Source organism: Parambassis ranga, chromosome 5, assembly GCF_900634625.1.
Source record: "Parambassis ranga chromosome 5, fParRan2.1, whole genome shotgun sequence".
NCBI classification, from domain to species: Eukaryota; Metazoa; Chordata; class Actinopteri; family Ambassidae; genus Parambassis; species Parambassis ranga.
The window spans coordinates 21531587-21555744 of NC_041026.1; the positions used below are offsets into that span (position 1 = coordinate 21531587).

A 24158-nucleotide genomic window follows, 5' to 3' on the forward strand; every position below is an offset into this window, starting at 1 on the left:
AGGACAGGACGAGTGCTTTGTTTCTCTGTGGATATACTCAGAATAGGCCCACTTCCTGAATTTACCCACCGCACTCCCATGTGTGCTTCCTCCTTTCAGATCTCTGAGGTTTTATCTGAAGCCCTCTGTGTACTGAAAAACATGAAGCCATTGAACTTTGGGTAAGAAACGAGATGCCCGAGAGTAACACACAAGCAACTGAAAGACAGACACACAACAAGAGTCAGACACAGATACTGCTGCTTTCAAATGCACCATCTTTGAGTGCAAACTGGGCTCCTACTGTTAGCTACAGACCCAGTGCCAAATAACACAATGAACAGTCTTATTCACTATCTCTACCTGTTCCTGTCCCACCTGTCTCACACAGCTTACAGTCACTGTCAGGATGATATAAATGCAAAACGGCCATTATCAGGACAGATAGTAGAACCAAAGTGATGGCTGACAGGTTTATCTGTCCAGGCCAAGACTCTTCTATATGTCTAATCATCAAATGAATTCTTCCTATGTTCATTGGAAAGTTTTTAATACATTTTAATCACTTGGACTTGACCTCAAAACAAACAAACTTCACCATCCACCATAGCTTCACCATCTGCTTGGACTAGAAGGTAAATCGGTGTTGTTGCTGACAGAACATATATTTTAGTATTTTAAGTCTAGAAGGAAACTGCACCATGACTTGATGTGTATGTTCAGTGCTACTTAACATCTTTATTATGACTCTTTATTCAGTCCTTTGGGGCTTATATGACATTTTCTAGTGGGTTCATGTGGTTCCTTGTTGAAAAACAATAGTTTTTCTTAACAGGTATAAAACAACCACAAGTTACATTTTCTCTTTCTGTTCTGCTTTCTCTTTCATTTTCCAAGAAGTAGTGATAAAGAGAAACAAATACATCACTGGTTCTACACTCAAGTGTTTGAATGTAAAAAAAACAACAACTATAAATCGGTATATTGTATGTCAGTTTGTACTAAAATAAACAAACTTAATACTTTTTGACTACACTGCCAGGAATGGAGCACAGCAAAGCACGGTACCTGTGGTCTTGGAAGCAGGCCAAAATGTGCAGACATGTCATTGATGTGGAAAACAGCAGGAAGTTTAGTCCATTCAAGTTTTAAATTACAGGTTGAAATGTTTCCTGTAGAAACACACAAAGTGAAACCTGTTAGGTGCTGCTGTAGTTTCTATACAACCTGTAATGGTGTGTTCAATTGTTTTCAGTTCTAACCATGAGCTAAAATACTCCTGGAAAACTAGGAAGATACTTAAAGGACTAAAATGGACATTTGGTCAGAAACTTGTCTTGTTAGCCAGCAAATGTTGAAAGTAAATTCTGTAACTGCACAAAGTGAGTTTGTGCTTTCACAGACAGGCTTTCCTCTCCTCTTTCAGTTGTTGTGGACGGCAGTGTAATGCAATCCAATGACCCACATGCCACAGTTGTAGTAACTCTTTTTGGAGGAGGGCTTGCAGTACAGACCTTATTTATGAGGTAAGTATTTCTATTGAAGTGTGCATTGGAAAGTCTTTATTTATAGCATGGGAAGAGTGCAGCCATGTTTCAGGAGTTACTGTGACCCTTGGATCAACATGTCCTTTTTGTAGCCATGTCCTCTTGCTGAGATCAGGTGGACATGTAACAAGGGTTTGTGCACGTCTTTGTGAGACAGAGTCTTACTCAGACCTGACTCCAGCAAAAAGAAAATTACCCTCACAGCCCTCGCAGTGCTCACAGATGAACAGGTGATGATTCTTATAAATCCTCTGATGATAGGGAACCTGGCCCGACCACAGCCTGACGATGCTCCAAGTGTGATGTTTCAGGGATTCATGGAGACCGGGGTGTCATCTTTTTTACACCTGGGGCCATCAGGGAGCCTCTGGTAGCATTTAGCTGTGCATTTGCCAGGTGACATTATGTGCAGCAGGACTGTCAGCTCAGCAGGAATGAGCTTTCATAAACACCGGGTGAAGCAACCACAGTTTTGAAAGCCTGCTAATCATCCTCCTCACTGTGTGTGTTAGTGTAGACTTAATGTTATATATTTTCCAGCCCTGCCTGCTGTTTACACAGATCAGACATTTTGTTGCTTATGTTATGTTTTGCTAAGTTTGCCAACCAAAAAAATTTAAATATTTTAATCTGCAGGAGACATTGTTAGATTTTTATGCTTCTTCTTATAAGATGGGGACCTGCTCCATTTGGTGTTTTGACAGTGGACCTTTGTGCTATCCTCTTTGAAATGAGATAGGAGCTACGATCACTCATTGACGGCAGTGGTGTCCCAATTAGTGGGATAATTATCACACTCTCAGTCTTCTCATCTTTCTCACGTGTTGGAACATAGCTGAGGTCAGATCTGTAATGAGATAATTTTACTCTATTCTTACTGATACTCTGGAGAGCCTCATAAAGAGTCTATTGGGTTTGTTATAATTATCTCTCTGAACTCATTCCATCTTTCACTGACAGACACACACATAGTAGTACACAACCGTATTGATTGTGTGCCTGGCTAAACCTGCACACAGAGGATGCCCGGAGTTAGGTTACTACATCCCAGCATCTCAGAACACAAGGTGAAGGGGTTAGGATGAATAAATGAAGCACTTACAGCCTGAGGAGATATACGCTATCATGTGACACCTGCAGCACTACAGCTACTGTTCCAGTACTGAAAGCCTTTGTGCAGCTTGGTATCCATTTGTAATTAAGGTTGCTAGAAAAGTTAGTTTACAATTATAGTCTTAGCTAGAAGATGGATTAAACGTATTTATATATATTTATAACTATAACAGTGATGGCCCTTTAAGAATACACTGCTACATGCGATATTTAGTTTAACAGTGAAAATAAAGACCCTCATTCATGTCTTAGAATACACCTATAAAGAGCTCAGTGAAGACAAAGAGGAAGCTGAGATGTGACAGCGCTCCCAGGCTGGATTCTATAACTATCACAGTTGTATAATTGTTCTTAAAAGCTCTTGTCTGTGCAATCTCAATGAAGTACAATTACTATTATAGCATTTCTAAGCCTGGCTCATCATAACTATTGTGCATAAGACAGTCTTTTATGTTGTACACATAATTATCCTGCTCACAGAATCTCTCAGCGTTCACTGTAGAAAGTATAATGTCACTAAAGCCACTGCCAGAGCTTGGGACTTCCTTCCTTTTTCTCTAGCCAAGTAAAAAAATCTGTGGTCTTGATGGGAACTGTGCTGTTCTAACCTCCTCTGAATCTTATGTAAGTGGAGCACATGTTAGCAGTGTCGCTGACCCTTTGATTTTGCTTACGTTAGCTCCTCATGGTGATGATTCCTGGGGTTCCAGGTCAGCAAAGCTCTGCTGATACACTGGCTCGCAAGCTGGTCACGGACATGCATGCACAAAAAATCATCAGCACTTCTGATACATTCTCTTGCACAAATATTAACAGCACATCTTGTTGCATTACATTTTTTCATGTCAGCACATGCACCTTGCAAGAAGTGCCTTTGAAATCTTGACGTGACTGATGCATCACAAAACTGAGTGTTGACTTGGGCCGGTAACAGGATATCTGATGTCTCACTTTTCACTTCTGTCTTATGTAACAGAGAGTCGAGGGAATTCTCTCTGAGCCTATGAGGGCTTGAGTGTGTTCAGTGAGGAAGGTATGGCATGAGAAGAATGAAGGAAGAAAAAGAAGGTGGATCCAGACTAAAACCAGCTTTTACACGTCCACACATACCTGGTCAGTTGGCATGCAATATATCAGATAATCAGACTTTAACTTTATGGAAAAGGGTGCAATGAAAGGTGGTTTAGACATTTATCACATAAAGTATCTTGTTTTAAGATGACAACTTACAAATTAAATGTAAATAAAGGTATCAAATTTACAGTATACAGTGAGCAGTAAGAATATGAACAACTTTACACAATTCAACAATTCTAGATGAATGTAACAACAATGACACAAGGTGCAAGGACTCTTGTGCTTTGTCTGAGGAGCAGCTGGATACAGTTATTAGAAATAGAGAGTATGCTTATTGTGTATTGCTTTCAGCTCTCCCTCCTTCACAAAGGGGAGGAGTGAAACAGTCTGATGGCCACAGGCAGAAAGGATACTGACATCTTACCATGGAAATTAATGACTGAAGCGACTTCCTGGGGTATAGCATTGGCACCATGGTTTGATGCTAAAGTTTGCATTGTAAGACAACAATGAAAATATCACAGGTCATCAAAGATTTAAAATATCTCTGATGCCATAAGCACATTTGAAACAAAGTGATAGTACATGTACGTTTTATCACTACATACAAGTAAGCCCATATCGAGCCTCATTTGTGGACTTAGCTTGTCTATATAGCCATATGACTATACTTGTGATATATTGAATATATTGTCATTGTACTACTAATATCTGACTGCCCCCAGACTGTTACTTTACTAAATAGGAGTGCAGAGTCTCTGTGGCCATTATGTAATCTGTACTGCAAATTATTCCACAGGGATCATTGTTTAAATTTATATTATGATCCGCTGCATATCAATGTCCTGTTCTGAGTGTTTCCACCAGGGTAAACCATGTGTGTGTGTGTGTGTGTGTGTGTGTTGAGTTCACTGACATAGGATACTTGGGACGTATGGAGAGAGCGATTGCAAAGTGCTCTTGAGGGTTCTGCCTGAACTCCCCCTTCCTCTCTGGCTATATTTAAGCTGCTCTCCTTTAGGGCAAATGTCCCCTGGCTCAAGCTCTAATTTATGTGTATTTAACTCCTACTGCAATGTTGCACAGTATTCAGCATAATAACAGACAGGTGCTTCCACCATTCTTCTATCCATGCAGTGGGACATCAGAAACTTTCATTTTTTTTCTTTTCTAACTTTTCTCAGACATGTACGTCTTGGGAGGCCTGTCCCAGTTCCCAGTGCTTTTTTTGGCAGACCTTCATTTGAAGACCGTATGCCCCATTTAAGAGAAAAGGTGGGAAAAGAAAAGGATTAGAAAAGGGGTTAGAAAGTCTCCAGACTTTTCAGCTGACTTACGTTGATATGTCATGACAGTACAGCTCCTGCTGGCACAGTTAACTCTTTACTTTGTTAACTTAAGCCCTGCTATCTTAGCGTTCCTAAGGGTTCATCCAGCATTTGTGTTGACATTTCTTTTCACCGTGTAAGCCATTCTCTTTTCTGGCAGTACCCTTCGTCTGCTGCCCCGGTGTACTCACCCAGTCTGTGTTCTCAGAGGAGGGCCAAATGCCCTTGGTAGCCTGCCAGTCGAACAACTTTACATCCATGGCTTCTTCTGTTTCATCCTGTCTCTTCATTGTTCTTTCTGTCCTCCTTTTGTCTGATCCCTTTCTTGATCTTTGGGATTTACCGCTGGTAGTTGTGATGGTGGGCTAGGGGTCAGGGTTATGCAACCCTGGGATTATACCACAGGACAAATCGAGTCAGACAGGCTGAAACTACAGTACATAGGCCAGAGCTTCAGCCACATTCCTATAGAACTGTCTGAGGAATGGGGATAGCATTTTAAAATTAAGCTTTGAGAGTAATCTGCATGTCTTTGGAGGAGTGCTGTGATTTGTTCATCACTGCAGATCTATTTTAATGTAAGTTAAATTTTACCTCACTACAACCTTTCTGTCCTCCACAACCCTTGATCCTGTCCCAGGACTACATACACGGAACAGTTGACTGGCATCTGTGGCAGTGGCCTACTCTGGCCCAGGTCCCATGCCCCTCAGGATTCATATAAAACCCCCGCTGTCACTAAGGCTCAGTGGGTCCAGTTTCCTTTGGCATCAGAAAGTGACAGAAACGGAGCAGCAATGATAGGTGGATTAAGGGAGGAGTGGCTGAGGCTTCTCATACACACAGCCATAATAGTTCATGTTTGTTACCCTAGATATATCTCATACATGTACATTTGTTTAATTAATATTTTGTCACACTGATGCCGAATGTCCACTTATGCCACTGTAGTAGAGCTAAAAGATAAAGATTGGATGTATTTCTAAGTTGTAGTTCATTTTCCAACAGCATTGTCATGCTTTGTCATTGAAGAATTAAACTGTGTATATGACAGGTAGTCGCATAGAATTAATATTTATGAGTGAGTGTGTGATAGTATATGGATGACCTTAGAGACGTTACTCCAGTCATCCCAGCAGCAGAGTGAATGAAGTCATTTTTTACACATCACTGGTGACGCAGTAAAGCATGCTTCACTTCCCACCTTCACTCTCATTTACACCGTCACCATTTCCACACTGACCCAACAGACTGCGGCAAAACCTGCCCCAATCATTTACCCACTAAATGGCCCTAACTGCAGCCATTACCACATTACCATAGAGGCACATTGCTGCGCAATCATCACAAACACAGAATGTCATTAACGCATTTTAAATCACCTCCTCCACTTTCACACCTAAGACGCCGCAGTAGCTGACTGTTTTCCTGCCGTGACATTTGTCAGATCACTGGGAACAAGTCGTGAGTTTTCAACTCATCTATCTACTGCTCAAAATTAACGCGCAGCTTTCAGTCAGGCTGTATTTTAAACATTATATATATATATACAAACATATAAACAAACATTATATGTAAACTGTATTTTACATATAATGAAGAAACTACTTATTAACTGATGCTAGTATAGATAGAGGGTGAATAAGATTAGTAGAATGGACAAATCTGAATGCTCCTGCTCTTTATTCATTCATTGATTCATTCCCCATGTAGCTAAATGTTCATTGTTATCACAATCATTATATCAAATTATTACAACGATGTGATGCTTTACCTTTTCTATGTATATACAGTATAATACCATTAGTATACCTATGCTAATATGTTTATATAATGCTGAAGACATTGCTAATAGAGCCTTCTTGTTCATATTTGTGTGAATGTAGTACTATACATTCACTTTAGTGTGAGCATGTGCATATCTGCTTCTTTAGTGTGTTCTTGGTGCCTGTGTGTCTTGTGTTTTTCCACTGAATTCATAGAGGGAGATGAGATGATGGATTCTTTACCACAATGTGTGTTAAACAGCATTCACCCTCCTTTCCTCCTTTCTTTTCATCTTCTTTTACACCAACACTCTAAGCACTGCAGCACTTGCTGTGCTTGGAAAATTCCACTCTGCAGCACCGAGAGGGGTGGCGTTGGAGAGAGGGAGACGCAGGTGGGATGATGAGCAAGGGAGGGGATGAGAATATGCTTGAAAGAACTAATCAATGAGGTGAGTTTTTCAATATGTCGTGGGAGGAAGATGTTAGCGTTTTAAATGATGCAAATACTGTCAGCGAAATAAGAGAGATGACATCGAAAGAGGCGTCTGCAGCTAGAGGAAAGATGAAAACATACATGGAGAGGTGTAGCACAGCACTGACTACGCTAACCTCTGCAGAAACGTGCATCCATCGTCACATGCCCTGAGAATGAGCAGAAAAGCACTGCAGTAGACTCAATACTACTACTAGAGCTGGCGCCCACAAGCACTTCACTCACAAAGCTGGTGCTTAAATCCACACCTCCACTGTGGTAACATTAACACATGTTTATAGAAATATAGGCCTTTCATGCAATTTAATAACAGAAATATATATAGTATAGTAGTATATATATAAAATCCCTAAATGCACCATGATATTAATTACACAAAGTTTATGTTAAAAGGCTAAAAAATAAACAAGGATACTATGAACTTAACAATTTAGAGACATTTTAAAGGTACTAAATGTACCCTTAATACTAACATCTGTGGATGTTAGTTGAACTGCAGACAGTTTTTCTGCACTGTTTAGTAAGAAATGGATTTTTCATCCTAATCAAATTACCGACACACAGGCTTTTTGTATACAGTCTAATGATATAATAAGAATGAAGATACATGCACACCATGCTTTGGGGCAACTGCACTAGTAGAGTTTCTTGAACTGGTGAAGCTGCTTGGAGCAGCAGCGAAACATCTTCAGAAAACTTCACAAGCCCTAGTTAAGCTCTGGAATGAAAATGACCTAGAGGACTGATGATTTTCCTACATTTGGTAGTTTCTAATAGCTAGTGCTGTGTATTGAGGCATTGCATTGACAGTCTTTATTTAGTTGTGTACATATTGAGGTTGATAATGCAAACTTGATCACATAGTATTAATTTCATTTTGAGTCCTGATGAATGCAAGTGTAGCCAGTTTGGTCTTTTTAAGCTTGTTTTGGTTTCCACCCACTTCTGAGGGAAATATCTGACTATTAAAGTGTTCTCTGAGTTATGCAATGCTATATTAATATAGCAGAGAACTTAACTGATTTCTAATTTTTTAAATTATATCACCTGCTGTCTAAATAAACTTAATGGTTCTGTTGAAAATGTGCTCAATTCAATTTGACTAGATACCAATGTCACATTGAAACTCACCCAGTGCCAAAAAAACAACGTCACAATGCTACTGATCAATCACCATGACAGAGACATGTGTTCCATATAGATTGATTCAAACAACCAGTCTAATGCATTATTGATCCAAAGCAGACAGACCGACAAGTGGCTGGAAAATGAGGGAAGACTATGACACGTGAATGAAAGACCTGTGTAACACAAGCACTCATTATAGTACTCATTAGGTTCATCCCACATTTTAGACACTTAATAATGAGGCTAATTCCTGAGTGCCATATCTCTTCTAGAGTTATAAATTGTGACTCATGCATCAGGGAAGTTAAGTCGAGCAAATTGTAACGTGCTGCAGGAGCAGAATAAGTCGGATATCTGCTAAATTATTTTATCGTAAACCTCTAAAACATACATTAAAAACAGACACTTAATATTCAAGATATTTATATATAATCTGTATTGATAAAAATAGAAATAGGAGATTATTCAAGCCCATGTTACTGCCTGTTGGAATTCAACCTGGGCTGTGTGCTTACATGGAAATGCTGCTCAACTTTAAAACTTTAAATAATTTAAACTTTAGCTGAGCTTAAACAGCCGAGTTTTTCCTTACCATTAACATTGATAAAGTAATCTTTGTTTCAGTGTCACTCTAGTTTCAAAGAATGTGGAATGTTGACGAAATTCTATAAGTGGTAGTGATTATATTAAATATAGAGACGTATATGTGCAGTGTGGGATCCTCTTTGATCTATCAGAAACTCTCAGACTGACGTGAAACCATACAGCCCCATGCTGTCTCAATAGCAGTTCTTAATAATGTAATACCAAGAAGTCCACTTCAGTTCTTGGATCAGAAATTGTAGTTTGGGGAATGCACGAAGCTTTGCACTATAACTTTTCACTGTCAGCAGTCCTGGGAACATATGTCCTCTCTCTTCTTCCTAACTCACACCAGAGTGGCATTTTCTAGTAGATGTTGAATGACAGTGGCAGCGAGCCACGGAACAAAGTCAACAAAAGCATCTGGAAAGTGTATTAAGCAACTTAATTATAGTGGCTGCATGTGAAGGCAGGTTTACAGGCAGGTTATGTTCAAGTTGATAACAAAACTCTGAGTTTGAACTGCTACATTGATCTCTGTCAGGGCTGTTTTCCAGGACAGAAAGTAAAAGCAGCACACACAGTTAATAGCAGTCTAGAGAAAAGCACTTCTCACAGCAGAGGACATTGATGGGTTCTCACATCGATGAGACTAATCACTGGTATTGAAGTACTTGTTGGTGAGGACAATAGTTAAAAACAAATGGCATGGCACTCAGTTTGGTTTTGTCTGAGGTTGTTGGCCACATGACACGATGGTCTGTGTAAAGTCTATTCAAAACTCCACATGCACAAACCTATGACCTCTGTGTGGAAAATGTTCCTACAAGTGTAGAATCAGGGCTATTTGCACAGAATATAACAGATAGCTGACATCTCTTCAAACGTATCACTTACTGAGTGATGTTTGTCGTTCCTATGGCAGGTAAGTATTGCACGTGTTACTGACAGGGTAACTAGCCTTCATCAACTGGGAATGAATAAGATGGCCAGACATTAATGATCCATAATCATTACTTCCTGGGTTTTTGTCTGAACACATTTGTCTGTTTAGTTCATCAACAAATTCCACCTGTCTCCATTTAAGCAGTGCTAACAAATGTTCATATAAATGTGCTAACTTCAGTGTTAAAATGAAAAGATGCTTATTGTTCTTTCTTCATGTCACCTCATAGAAATGTGTCAGCGCCCACGATTATCAACTTCTAAGCTAGCTTTTCAAATAAAATGCTGCAGTTGCCAGATTTTTTTATGCTTCTTGGTTATTACGGTAATGGTTACAATACATGCTGCACATCACCCTATCTTTAATTGTATTTGTTTGTAATACACATGTGTTCTCATGGTCTGATGTGGTCATGGTCTAATTTATTAGTTCCAGTGTGAGAAACCATTCTTTTTCATGCTTCAAGTTGAAGAGGATACTAGTTTAATGATCAGTGTGAAAATGGGTGTGAAAGTGTTTTGGTGTATTTGTATTTGGATGCTACGTCTGAACAACCAGTACTCCATGTCACTGTAATGTCATGGGGTTTAGATACAGGCAGATTGGATTCACTAGACTGTTACATAACACTACAGGGGCACATTGAACCTATATTCACAGCATGCACACACATGTCTAAGACCCATACACATACATGTACACACACACACACAGACTCGCACGCACTTGCTCACAAACCACAGATATGTGAGGGAACTCCAAAAGCCCACACATCTGCAGACTGAAAACAAAACACCCTCCCTATGTTCAGCCAAGTGGGGGAGGAGTTCAGATTCTGACTATTTCAGCAAATGCTATTTACTTCATTTTCCTGGAAAAACGAAAGACTGGCGTACACAAAGTGCACACAGAGGTGAGACCACCGCTCACAGGATGTTTACAAATGTATCATGTGAAAAAGCACAAACAAACAGAAAATGCTATGTTTCCCTTTCACCATTAACAAAAAAAACAGCCTTAACATACAAAACACAACTGCAGGGAGAGGCAGGAGTGCCCTGTGTCCTAAATGCAAGACAAAGATTTGCAAAGACTTTTCAGTTTTAAGCTCAGATGTAGATCTTCAAGTTTTAAACGTGAGTATCTGTGTGACCCTGATGAACTTCAGTTTTATAGAAGTCCTTGAATGGTAAATGCCTCCCTGTCTGCCTGTTTGTTTTGGGCTGAATCTTCATCGTGCATAAGTCTGAGCTCAGACAGTGAGTGTGCACACATGTGCATGCATGCATGTGCATGTACATGTGTGCACGTGTGGAAGTGTGCATGAAAATCAAAATATTATGGTTGTAGATTTTGGCAGTCCTGCACGACACGTGACAACTTGTGCAGCACATGGAGAACAGGAGGAGTGGTTTTGTTTATATAAATGTCTTTTTTGTTCTCTGTCAGCATACTTGGGCCATATGGAAGTTGTTAATGTACAGTGAGCTACAGAGAGAAATGCATGAGATATACTTGCTGCAAACCACTCAGTTTCTCTATAAACCCTGTGTATGGGACCATTTTTGTATGTTTTAGTTCAAAGTCGACAGTCAGTGTTATTTATAGCTCCCTGTTTCTGTCTATTAAGTCCAGGTTTTGTGAAAGCCCCAGGGAACATACCAGAGATAAAGCTCTCCATGTTTTTGTCCTCGTGAAGTTTGTTTTTTTTTGCTCCAGAGTCTCCACCCATTGAGCTTTTCATGCATCAGACTCAACATGATGGTCATGGACTAGAGCAATATTTTCAATTTTGCACTTCATGAGATCAAAGTATACCCAAACGGAATAAATGTTTTTTTCCACCACTACCCCCCAATGTTGGTTTTGTTGATTTGTTCTGTGCTCATCCTGTTTGCGGTGTTAGAATCATGAGTACTTGGCTTTAAACTTGTGAGTTGTTGTACTGAGGGTTCATTTGCATGTAGTTGATCAGCATCAATACGAAATAAAGATGTTGATTCAGTGCTTCCTGTTGCTGTATTTGGGGGGATGCATGGTGGGAATTCTGAGTTTGCACCTTGTTTTGATTTATCTGTGTGTATGAATGTGTTGCTCACAGGAAACCACATGAGCGCTGCAGCATGCTCCTAAATAGTGGAAGTGTTGACAGCTATTTGGACTGTGACAGATAACTGAAAAAAGAATGGCTGTGATGAGAGGAATGTTTTTGAGTTTGTATATTTCTGTGTACAACAAACATCTCTCCAAAAGTACCTTTTATTCAGATGAGTGTTGAAGCCAATAATATAAAAATAGGTCGATTTATACTCTTTTGTTTGTTTGTTTGCCTGTGATAACCGGTCAACTTGCAGTTGAGTTTTTTGTTTTAATGCTAGCTCAGGGGTCAGGCTCTGGGTTTCTGTAAAGAGGCTAGATACAATTTTTATTGTAACAGAAACACAAATAAAATTGAATTGACTTTTTAGTGATGGGGCCCTTTGATGAGGGCCATAACACAGCAAGCTAAAAGTTAGAGTTTAGCCAAAGACAGGTCATAATGGAGATCTGTGGTCCTAGTTTTTGTGTCTAAAGTGGAGAGTATTGGCTGCAGCCTAGTCTCTCAGTAACTGCCTACTATCATTGAGTCATTCTGGTTGAGAGTGACACCTTGCATCATTTGACTTTGGTGGGATGTGGAGGTGACAAGGCAGAAAGGAAGTCAACTTGCTCTGGCCTCCCTGGACTGCACCCAAAGGCCACACACTGGACTTGGCACATGGATTCTGACCTAATTATGCCTCCAAGTTTTGGACAAATCAAAGCTTAAAGTGTTAGTATAAATGCACAGCATCTCACTATTACTAATTTATTATCAGTCAGGAGTCAAGTGCAAGTTGAGAGGGGTGGCCAATTTGGCAGCGGGTGCAGTTGTAATAATGTGTCAGCAGAGCTATAAAGGTAACCGGACAGAAGACATACAGGCTATGTATAACCAGAGGCAGACATATAATATGTGCTCAGTTTATTAAATCCCTTATAAAAAATGTTAGGTCAGTTCTGCAAACCGCTAAAACCTTTACTGCTCTCATACATGCTGTCCTCTTGTTCCCATGGTGATGAGCTAGTGCAGACCAAGTATTGATGTGCTGCATGTAGAAAGTGGGCCACAACACAGAGGCACTGAAACATGTCTCAGTATGCTCAACACAGACACGTGAGTGATGGCCCACACAATAGACAGACATGTAAACAGTACAATCTGTTTGCCCACAAACTTGACCAGTCATTCATCCTGGAATAGTCTCCATGTCTATATGGCATGTTTACAAACATATCACAGGTCCTTCTGAGTCCTGAGCCACCCTGCAGACGTAAAGGTGACGTGTTTCCTACAAAGTTGGTCAGGATCTAGTTTGTTTGCTTACGCACAGGCTGAAAGTGTCAGGCTGATAGCTGTTATCTCCATACCATAAGGCATCTGGTGACTGCATGCTTTTATCTCCACCTCTTGTAAAGGAGCTTTGCCATTGCTGCTAAAAACCTGAATAGAGCTTCAATTGGCACTGTGCCATAAAGTTCAGAATGCAACACAACAAAGCTATAATATATATTAGTTAGTTAGTATTAGTCAGTTTAACAATAAGAAGTTTGAAGGCCGTCAAAAAAGACTAATGCATTATTAGACTACTTTTGACAGTTTATTTGCTGTTTGTTAACATGTCCACAAGATGTGTTATTGATCTAAAATGGGGACAGATTCAACAAAGTTCAATCAATGCAAAGTTAATAGCTTATTTTTTTAACTCAGAAACACATTTTGGTGAGGGGTTTTAAATGTGTGTGTACAAAACAAAATGCACAAATTAAAAAGTGTTGGGCTGTAATCTATAGGATTGCTTTCTTGGTCATACAGTGGCATCCCCATTAAGAGTGCACTGCTGGAAAATGGAATGGTCCCTTCTAAAACTGGCTCCATAGACATGCACTGAAACTACTTGGTTAGATTTAGTAGATGGTTTAGGTTAAGACATCACAGTGTTGTCCACTGAAAGCTTTGTCATGTAGCCTGCTGCTGTGGACCAAAGTAGCGGGTACATTTTCTCTGTCAGCTTCAACCAAACAGCACGTCCCTGCAGTGTTGTTGATGTGAACACAGGTTGGCCTCTCATTGGAACGTCAAGCACCTTACACTTACACCAAAATTACTATTACAATTCTCACACTACCTGTAACCTTTTTGCTTTATGAGGATCAGACATGCCAACAGCCCCCCCCCCCCCCCCCCCCCCCCCCCTCTAGCCTTGGACCACTCCAGCATGCTACGGTTTAATGGACTCTCTGTGGCTCCCGGAATGTACTTGAGGAATGTGTCAGCGTACTTGAAGAATCTGCAGTTGAGCATGTACGGTTGCTCAGGTGCTCTTCATAGCAAAAATTTTAATTGCTACGGGTGCATTGTCACGTACAGGGATCAGATCCACTGTTATTCAAAGGGTTAGAGGGTAGTTTTAGCACAGGAGGCATTTAGTTTCTCTAGTTTTTGTTCGTTAATGTGACCATTTTCTGAGGATTCGATGGCCATACCCTCGATCCATTGGCAGAGGATACTATTTACACAAACTTTTTCCCCCAACCTATCTCTTTTTTTCACTTTACCTCTTTATCTGTGATAACCTTATGTAAACGCATTGCCTTATTTCTGACATATCTTGGCTTTTCGGTTAATTTATCGACAACACGGATGTTTTGAAATCAACGACAGATTTCTTCAATACAGGAAGCCTTATCACTTCAATGGATTATTTCCTTACTGTACATGACCTTGACTCACGTTTTATGATTGCATTTACTGTTAAATTAAACATCCTCATTGCTCCTCAGGAGCTCAAGAACTCATGTGTGCCACTGTCTAATGAACAAATGTGAATTCAGTTTTTTTGTGAGACCTTCAGCAGTCTATAATTAGCTTTTGTTTATTTGAAAGGAGTTCAGGGAATAAGTGAAACTCAAATGATCTCATTGTTATGGTTGTCTTTTTGTTGACACTTGTCCTTTATGACATTGGCAGATGTACAGCAGATGATGAATCAGTGTTTTGATTGTATTTTTATCATCAGTCAGTGTCCTGTGATCAGATAAGCCTTTTTTTCCACTGCTGACAAAGGGAAAGGTGGAATAAGTGAATAAGAGGAGCATGGGTGGTGGCAGGGGTGGGGAGTAAACAAGGTTGTCCTTGACTTGGCATTAGGTGTCAGACTGCCAGTAGCACTCATCACCAGCAACATACTAATATTTAGTAGGTCAGCCTGGGGCTTAAAATGAAGGAGCATGTGGGCCCAGCTCTCATACACACCCACGCTTCACTTCTTCACGTGTTTAAGAATAAGAGGGAGGGCTCAAGGACCCACTGGAAAATGGGCCGTCCAGTTGTGTGGATAATACTGTTGTGATTTCCCCACTACACAATTTAGGCCCGCTGTGCTTAGGGTGTACAGTAACTATGTGTCACCCTGAGCCTTCTCTTCCTTCCATTTGCATGGACAATTGCATCATCAATCCCGACATCTTAATTTGGGGTATGTGCTTATGTCAAGTATTCACAATGATACCTGCAACCTTTTGCCTTCAGGGGATCTATATTGTACTGCATATAACTCTTTGGAATGTTTTTATGCATGGTTACATGAGGTTAATGATTACTGTGACAGTAAAAGCTGAGTAGATGAATCTCTAAGATGAACTAGTAATGTATTTTTATGATGACACAGTAATACAGTAAAATGTCTGCAATTACCAGCACAGAGAAATCACAAAAACGTGGCTAAAACTGCAGTTCCTTAAATGTCCACTTAAGGGTGGTTCCAAAAGTAATCCAGACCTCTACAATAACATGCTCAATATGTTGCAGACCAGTTAAAACAAACAAACAAACAAACAAACGAAACAAGCCAACATAGCCACTGAACTCCAGAACTGATGTTTAGGAAAAGAAAGATGTCACTGGCGACCTGTCCAGGGTGTAGCCCGCCTCTCGCCCATAGATAGCTGGGATAGGCTCCAGCCCACCGTGACCCTGCACTGCAGGACAACGCAGAAGATCAGAAGTTCAGAAGATGTATAATTTAACTCAGGCTTCCTCCATCTTTATTTAACATTTATCAATACTATGGCCAGTATTGATTCGTGTTGGAGCAATGCTGATACTATGTCTGGTGCACCAAATTAAAGTTATATACACAGAGTTACAACAAATTCCCCAGTAGTTCTTGTGCATTGTACAAGTTTGGATTTCTAGAAATTTCTGCCTCATCGCTGGTGATAGAGTTTAGCCTCACTGTTTATAAAGTGTCTTGCATTATGTGATGGGCTTGGAGAAGGTCTCTGGACATTGCATCACTGACCTGATTCACCGCTAAATTGTGGGCCCTGTGGCATGGCCTGGACCTATTGTCCTGGGGCACGGACCCATGACATGAGAGGGGAAGCCCTGCTAAGCTGACATAACACTGACGCATCAGCAGTGAGGCCGGGGTGACTAGGCTAGAAAGATGACATCCAATTTACATTCATCAGACTTTATGCTATATTATGAATTTTAGTGGGAAATGTGAGGGTGATATTTAACTGTGAACATATGTTTTATTTGAGTTTCAAGATTAGTGGCACTGTGGTGATTTCTTTCTTCACTGACTGCCAAAAAAAGAAACAGGTTTTTAGAACAGGTTTTCTGAGCTTCTGTTTTGACTAGAACTTCTTGATGCATCAGACAGAAACTTTCTGTTCAGACCTTACTGTTGAGACCCACTCTTCACCTTTGCAATCACACAGCTAAAACCCTTCATGCGGTAAAACGATACAGCCATGGCTTTCTTTCCCAAAAATGCACTGGCATGATTACGTCTATTGTTCTGTTGATCCCAGGATCAGAAGGTCTGGGAGACCCAGAGTGTACTTTTAACACACACACACACACACACACTGCAGAAGTACCCACATATTCAAGCATTTTTGTCATCTCACACAAGCTGACTTTGTGGTATCTGGATGTGTGGGTGCCCACTTAAAGTGATGGTCGTCTAATCCCTGCTCAGATCCGGTATGTTTCCTTTCCATGTGTAATACCAGTGCTGAACTGGAACATCAGAGATTAGTACGTGATTAGGCTCTAACCATCCAATGACCTGACTTGAGCTTGACTACAGCACTCTGTCTCAGGCAGACTCATTAGGCTGACTGACACTCACTAAGTAGTTTCCAGTTTTACTTGTACAGTACATCTAAAGCCTGACCAAGCAACCACAATAAATCTAGTGAAGGCCAACACAAAGTAGGGCGTTTCCTGCATTTTTGACATTTGTACGGTATTTTTGCTGATATAGAGATTATGAGGTGACAATGCTTGTGTTCTGTTTTTTTAAAGGTATGATACACTAAATAACAATTTACATAAAATTTGACACAGAGCCACTGGGTTTACTTTCAGTACCTTGTTTTGTTCAACAAAACTTAACAACAGGTCCTGAGAGAGAGTGAGAGTACACAACCTGTATACATTTACATAGATAAACAATTCTGTTAGGCCAGTCAGTCAAACATGTCTGCAGTCAAACACAACAGACACAACAACAGATACACCAAGTAACTTTGTCACTTTTATTATTAGTCACACTTTGGTAATGTCTAGGAAAAGATCACAGGTTGGTTAAAACAGACTTTTTTTTACAATACATGTTACAGGGTTCCTGAGCTACAGGTTTATTTAGTGTTTGTGCTAAACGAAAGGGGGGACTAAATAGGGGTCATCAGATTACTGGCACTTGAGAGGATTATGGCAACAGCTGTAGGTGGCCCATCCAGGTCTGGTCACTATCTAGCTGTCCCTTGCCAGATTATGACAACTGTGAACTTTTGTAAACTGCAACTCATCCGGTCAAACCACTCACCCAAATACATTGCTGTAACTCGCCTCTTAACTTGCAAAACATCACGGTGCTCTGACAGCTTTTAGTTCACCACCATAATCTGATGATGAAGAAAACACAGGTGGGTAAATTACATAAAAAGGCCTTGCTTCCTCCCTCCTGGTGGAGATGACTGGAAGTAAACATTGAAACAGTAGGTAAACAAGGAAATTATCAATAGTTTTATGCTGTGGATTTGTAATGTCAGTATATGTAATTTGTCCCAGAAGCTGTTTTGTTGGTCCGATGTTATCTTGGTGTAAAAAAAAAACTTCCTCAGTTTTTGTGCCATTATGTCTCATGCAGCAACTGTGCTTTTCTGTAAATGTTTTTGGTCCTGTCTTAGCTTCTCCATCTGACTTGTAAACATGTTTTCGTGTACCAAATCTCTACAATTTAAGTCATTTAAAACAGATTAGTGGATAGCATTGTTTTGGCAACAGTTTCGACCCTCACATGACCAACTCTTTATGAACTATCTGATGCTTGCAAGTTGTAAACATTGGATTCATTGCTATTGCTATGATCTACCCCATCTAAACACAGCATTAGGCTTGACTGGTTTGAGACAAAGGTTATTCACTTCCTGTCATTAAAGACATGCAAAATACAGTGATAGCATTAAAACAGAATACAGACAACACCATTTATTATCTGCCGTATGGGAAATTTAACATAAGAGAGAAGCTGTGCGTAAACAGTTTCCTCCTTCCTGCCTTCCCTTTAAATCCTCTTTGATGCCACAAGAACAAAATGCGACTTCAAAATGCACACTTTTCTCCTGAGTTACAGAGGAACTATGAAAGCTGCACATTAAAAAAAAGAAGGAAAAGTCCCTTCACTGTTGTGTTTTTGTGTCTAGTATTTTTCCTGTTCTCCCCTCCCCCCTGTTTTCTCTCCTTCCTCTTTGTTTGCTTGATCTGCTTGATCCTCTCCTAGGTGCCTTGTCCCCTCCCAGCGACAGCTGCGGCTCTGTGATTGGCTGGTTCCGGGTTTGGGGCGGGACTTGTCCGCTGCTGCTGCTGCTTTTGTGGCTGGTGGATGAGCTCAGGCGTCAGTTTCGGTAACAGCCAGACAGTGAAAACGACGGAATCGTACGGCGCTTTTAAACGCTTCAGCAGCCTGTACAGCTGCCTTAGTAGCTTTTTTTTAATTAAACGTTTAAACGCGACGAATACACAGCTCAGTGGAGGAGCTTTATAATTTGGGAAGGAAGCGGAATAAGGCTTTTGGTCGCTGCTTCTGTTTTTCCTGTTCAGCCCTTTGTTTTTCACTGCTTCGGTCAAACAGGGGAGCAGCAGCGCCCCCTGCGAGCCAACAGGAAACAGCCAGAGGATAGGGAGCCAGACGAACGGCCGAGCCTCTTGCCTCCCGTGCGACGTGGGCCCCCCCAGCTCAGCTGTCCGATGCGGAGTGAGGATGAGTCCCGCTCTAGAAGCCCTCATGCAGGCGGACGGGACTCCTTATCCCGGGAAAGGGGTGATGCTTGAGCCCTTCGTACACCAGGTGGGAGGCCACTCCTGTGTGCTACGATTTGGGGAACAAACAATTTGCAAACCCCTCATCCCCAGAGAGCACCAGTTCTACAAGAGCCTCCCTACAGAGATGAGGAAGTTTACCCCTCAGTATAAAGGTAAGACACAGCATCACAACAAAATCTAGATGAAGTGTCCCACTGCCTTTCAAAACAAAAGCACGAGTGTGTCTAGTAGCACAGCTTGGTTGCTTGTAGAATTGCATCTGTTTCCTTCATAGGAATAGGAACATGGTGTACACCAGCACAGCACCACTGATGGATATTTTTAGATGTATCCATACCCATTAGAACCCACATAATGACTTGTGTACATCACCCTGGAGCTGTTTTCTGGATAGGACCCTCATGTTTAAAGAGGGGGGGGGGTTTCAAGTAGCATCCAGCACTGCAGGATTGACTACCTGCCACATGATGAGCAGCCAGAAGGCTCTTAAGGGCCCAGTCTGGCTTTTAAGGCAGCTATGGTTTCAGGATGAGATAGAGTACCATGGGGTTTTAAAATAAGTGGGACACATCACCTGGGGAGCAGTTCATCTGAGTCATCTGAGGAGATTTGCATTTCCATTACACATTTTCACCACCCCCCACACACACACACACACTTTTAATGTGGCGTGTTATGTTACCGTAGTTGGGTCCAGCCAGGTCGACAGTATCTCACCCACAGACAATGACACCTAGTACATGCTATTACAGACGTCTTCAGGCGGCCCTGTGACGGAGCTGAGGCACGTGTGGTATCTGACTCCTCAGTAATGCAGCGTGGGACTATAAAAAGACACTGGATGTGAATGTGAGTGGGATTTGGAGGGCATGTAGTAGGCTTCTTGGGCCTTCTCAGAGTGGTCCTCACCACTGGCACCTTCCAGTCTTATATTTTACACAGGGACATCAAGGAGGCTCAGAGTTCACTTTTCTGCATTTTTACAGTATCAGGTGGTCTCGAGGGCAGTTTGCAGTGGCTCACAACATTGTGAAGGACTTTATGTGGAGGACGTGTATTACGGTTTAATGTCAAGGTACTGACCTAAAACCAGGATAGGACAGCCATAAATATTGAACCTAAAAGAATATCAATCAATAACTCGGTTATATCCAACAGGCAGTTAATGCAATTGGATTGTAAACGTTTCAGTTGATGTAGTTTATCATTGATTTATGGGCCATTCTATTGATCTAAGTCAGGGTGACTGATAAGTTCCCACACAGGTTGCATAGGTGTGGTGACAATGCAGCTCGGATGGGATAGTGTAGTTTGTAAGGAGGCGGAGTTTTCTGCTGAAAGATGATGATGTCAGTGCATATGACATCAGCCAGGCCTCAGGCTGCAGAGGAAATATGGATTCTAGATCCCAGTGTGGTGAAGTGTTTTACTCGGTTTGGTCTCTTCATAAAGAAAATGATTATGTATTTGTATTTCCTTGGCTGTTTTGGAGAGGATTTTGTTATGTAGCTCAGACGTTATGCCCCGTATCCATGACACTTTCTCTGGTGTGTTTTGACCACATCCGTCCTTCCTGTCTGTGGTTCCTCTGTATCAGCCACTGCAGCTGTGATGGTTATTCTCAGTGCGTCACCTCCCCCACTCTGCACACAGAGAGACCAGGTCCTTGTATGGAGTTTTAATAGGGGATGGGTGGAGGTGGGGGTCTGCTGAGGTGCCTGTTTATGGGTCATGTAACAAATACAGGTACACCATGTTTCTGTCATCATTAAGATGATTCCAGAAACATCTCTCATCCCTGTTTATCCTTCTGTTTTGTTATGAGTTTGACTGATTTAGAAACTCTGGGAGTTGACATATTACTGAAGGTGTGTTGTATCATTGTGTGTACTTGACAATGTGAATAACCTAACATTCTGTATAAGGACTCACAGTAAATGTTTCATGAATGTGTTTGAAAGATATTCAATAAACATCCAACTCAACCGACACATTTCTGTCTTTTGTGATTTTATTCATGCTCGTCTTGTTTACTGGTCGATATTGAATGTATATTTGTGCTTTGGAAATTATTGATGATAAAATGCCCATATATGTCTATTTGTTTGTCACACCTGTTAGTCTGTGAACATGTTTCAGACATGGCCAAAGATGTTTGGTTGTCTGGGGAAAGTATTTCCACTAATTTCCCTCCCTTTCCATTCACAGGTGTAGTGTCAGTTAGTTTCGAAGAGGATGAGGAAGGGAACTTGTGCCTCATCGCCTACCCCCTCCACAGCGAATCAGGGGACCTGGAGAACAAAGACCCTTCATCAGACTGCGAGCCCAAGAGCAAGATGGTGAAGTGGAGCAACAAGAAGCAGTCACAGTTGTTTCAGGAGAACGACAACTTTAGCAAAGACAGAACCAGACACGGCCGCAAAGAAGACAAGATCATGAGGTGAGGGTGATTAGCAGTAGCATCTTCATATTGTTCATAACATGACTCTTGATTTCTGACATGTTTTACCCTGTTTGCAGCTATAATCGTGATGAGGTGCAGCAGCAGCAGGCAGAGGTCCTGTACCTCAGCCTGGACAAAGGCAATGTGGTGCCACAGATCAAACACAACCCCTGGAGTCTCAAATGTCACCAACAGCACTTACAGAGGATGAAGGAGAATGCAAAACACCGCAACCAATACAGTATCCTTTCACAAAGTGCTGCAGTTCTTGCTGTGCAGTAAGGTTATTACTATAGGCTTCTACACACTGCATGTTATTAGTGCTTGGGTTTTGTGGTACTTTCCTTGACCCCCTTTACAGAATTTATCCTTTTGGAAAACCTGACATGGCGCTACAGAGTACCGTGTGTCTTAGACTTGAAGATGGGAACTCGCCAACATGGGGATGATGCATCAGAGGAGAAGAAAGCCAATCAGATTCGCAAGTGTCAACAAAGCACATCTGCATCTATTGGGGTGCGACTTTGTGGCATGCAGGTAAAGTATAGATTAGAGAACACATTAGCACTGACGTTATTTATTTTATATGTGGAGCTGTAGTGCTTATGTTTCATTGTGACCCCTGCAGGTGTACCAGTCAGACTCTGGCCAGCTGATGTTCATGAATAAGTACCACGGGCGGAAGCTGACCCTTGCAGGCTTTAAGGAGGCTCTCTACCAGTTTTTCCACAATGGGCGTCGCCTACGCCACGAGCTGCTGTCTCCTGTGCTGCGCAGTCTCAGAGAAATGCAAGCTGCCCTCGAGGCCTGCGAGTCCTACCGCTTCTACTCCAGCTCCCTTCTCATCATCTACGATGGAGACCCTCCCAGGACTTCCACTCGACCTAGACATCGCGGTGGAGAAGAAGGTGATGAGGATGAGCCATCTGATGAAGAAGAAGAAGAAGAAGGGGCCTTTGGTTTCCCCCGTTCCTCCTCAGCTAGCGGCAGCGCAGGTGTGGCTGGAGGGAGCAGCAACAGCAGCGCCGGTCGCTCATCCCACAGCACAGGAGAGGCCAGCAGCCCTGCCGTTGATGTGCGTATGATTGATTTTGCTCACACCACCTGTCGGCACTACGGAGAAGACAGTGTAGTGCACGAAGGCCAGGACAGTGGGTTCATCTTCGGCCTACAGAACCTGATCACGATAATCTCCCAGCTGGAGGATCACAGTACCGACTGAGGCTGCTCTGGAGCCAACATGGTCTAAATTTCAAGCTTGGGAAGAGCTCACTGAGCTGATACCCTGCTTCCCCGAGGTGCATTATCCTAATGCTGACATGTGGGTCTGCTTAGAGGAATCCTCGGACACCTCTGGGTCAGGGGAGAGTCTGTGTCCGTGCTCTCGCTTACCTGCCAGAGGACAGGGCTGCGTGTGCCCTTCCTTGCACTTTTGTCTTTTTGAGACTGCTCCTTTTTCTTTGTTGTATGTGGTAGGAGAAATGTTGTGTGAGACGAGATGTCTCAACAGACACAGGACTCCTGTAGCATCCTCAGCCTCTCCATCCCCCTCTCCTCCTCTGCCGCAGATGACTTTCTTTATTGTCAAGTTCTCTCTGAGAGAGAATGAGCGAGGCAGAGGAAATTGAAGCTGTAGTTAGATAGGAGCCTGTTGTGGTGCTTTACCTGTGAGTTCATTTTTGTTTTTTGGATGAAGTTTGGACTGCCGCTCCCCAACAGCACAATATTAATGGGGTAGTCAACTGAACAAGCTGACCTTGGCTGGCTGGGTCAGCAGCCTTGTAGCAATCGACAAGTTAAGCATCTGATAAGGACTTTTTGTGTTTATGTTGTAACAAATAAAGGCTTGTGTGTCCAACGGACACTTGGATTTACATTTTGTTGAAAGAAGATTATCTAGGTCTAGAAGAAGGGATTTGCCTTTTTTTCAGCAGTAAGTTGTTCTCCCCTGTACTTTTTTCCTACAAACAAAGGACTTTTTGGAAAAGGGGATTACAAAGGGGATAATAACTTTTTTGTCACTGTCTTTGTTTTCCTTCTCCTCTTCATTCCTAAAACAATTGACTTAACAAAGAATATATTGATTAAAAACACTAGCTACAAAGACTTTATAGAGACTATTTATTTGAGAGGATTGTTTTCAAAAATGGAAACAAGTACATTCCATAATACCACTCTTAAGTGTTTGTCCTTCTGATACAGACCTTGATTTATTTTGTTATTGCAAGAGCACTCTTGTATACTGTGTGTTAACAGTGTCTTGGAAAATAAAGGCATTCATAGTAAAATTTACTGTCTATGTTCTGCTCATTTATATATATATATATAT

At 41.5% G+C, this 24158-nt stretch overlaps 1 protein-coding gene across 1 annotated transcript; it reads left to right on the plus strand.

The window, feature by feature from the left end:
- The first annotated feature begins 18949 nt into the window (after nt 1–18949).
- LOC114436174 (inositol hexakisphosphate kinase 2-like) lies at nt 18950–24117 on the plus strand. The gene is made up of 5 exons (XM_028406309.1): nt 18950–19538; nt 21595–21826; nt 21907–22070; nt 22191–22366; nt 22458–24117. Exons 1-5 carry the CDS (start codon nt 19325–19327, stop codon nt 23049–23051), a joined length of 1380 nt encoding a protein of 459 aa, XP_028262110.1. The 5' UTR covers nt 18950–19324; the 3' UTR covers nt 23052–24117.
- The last annotated feature ends 41 nt before the right edge of the window (nt 24118–24158 follow it).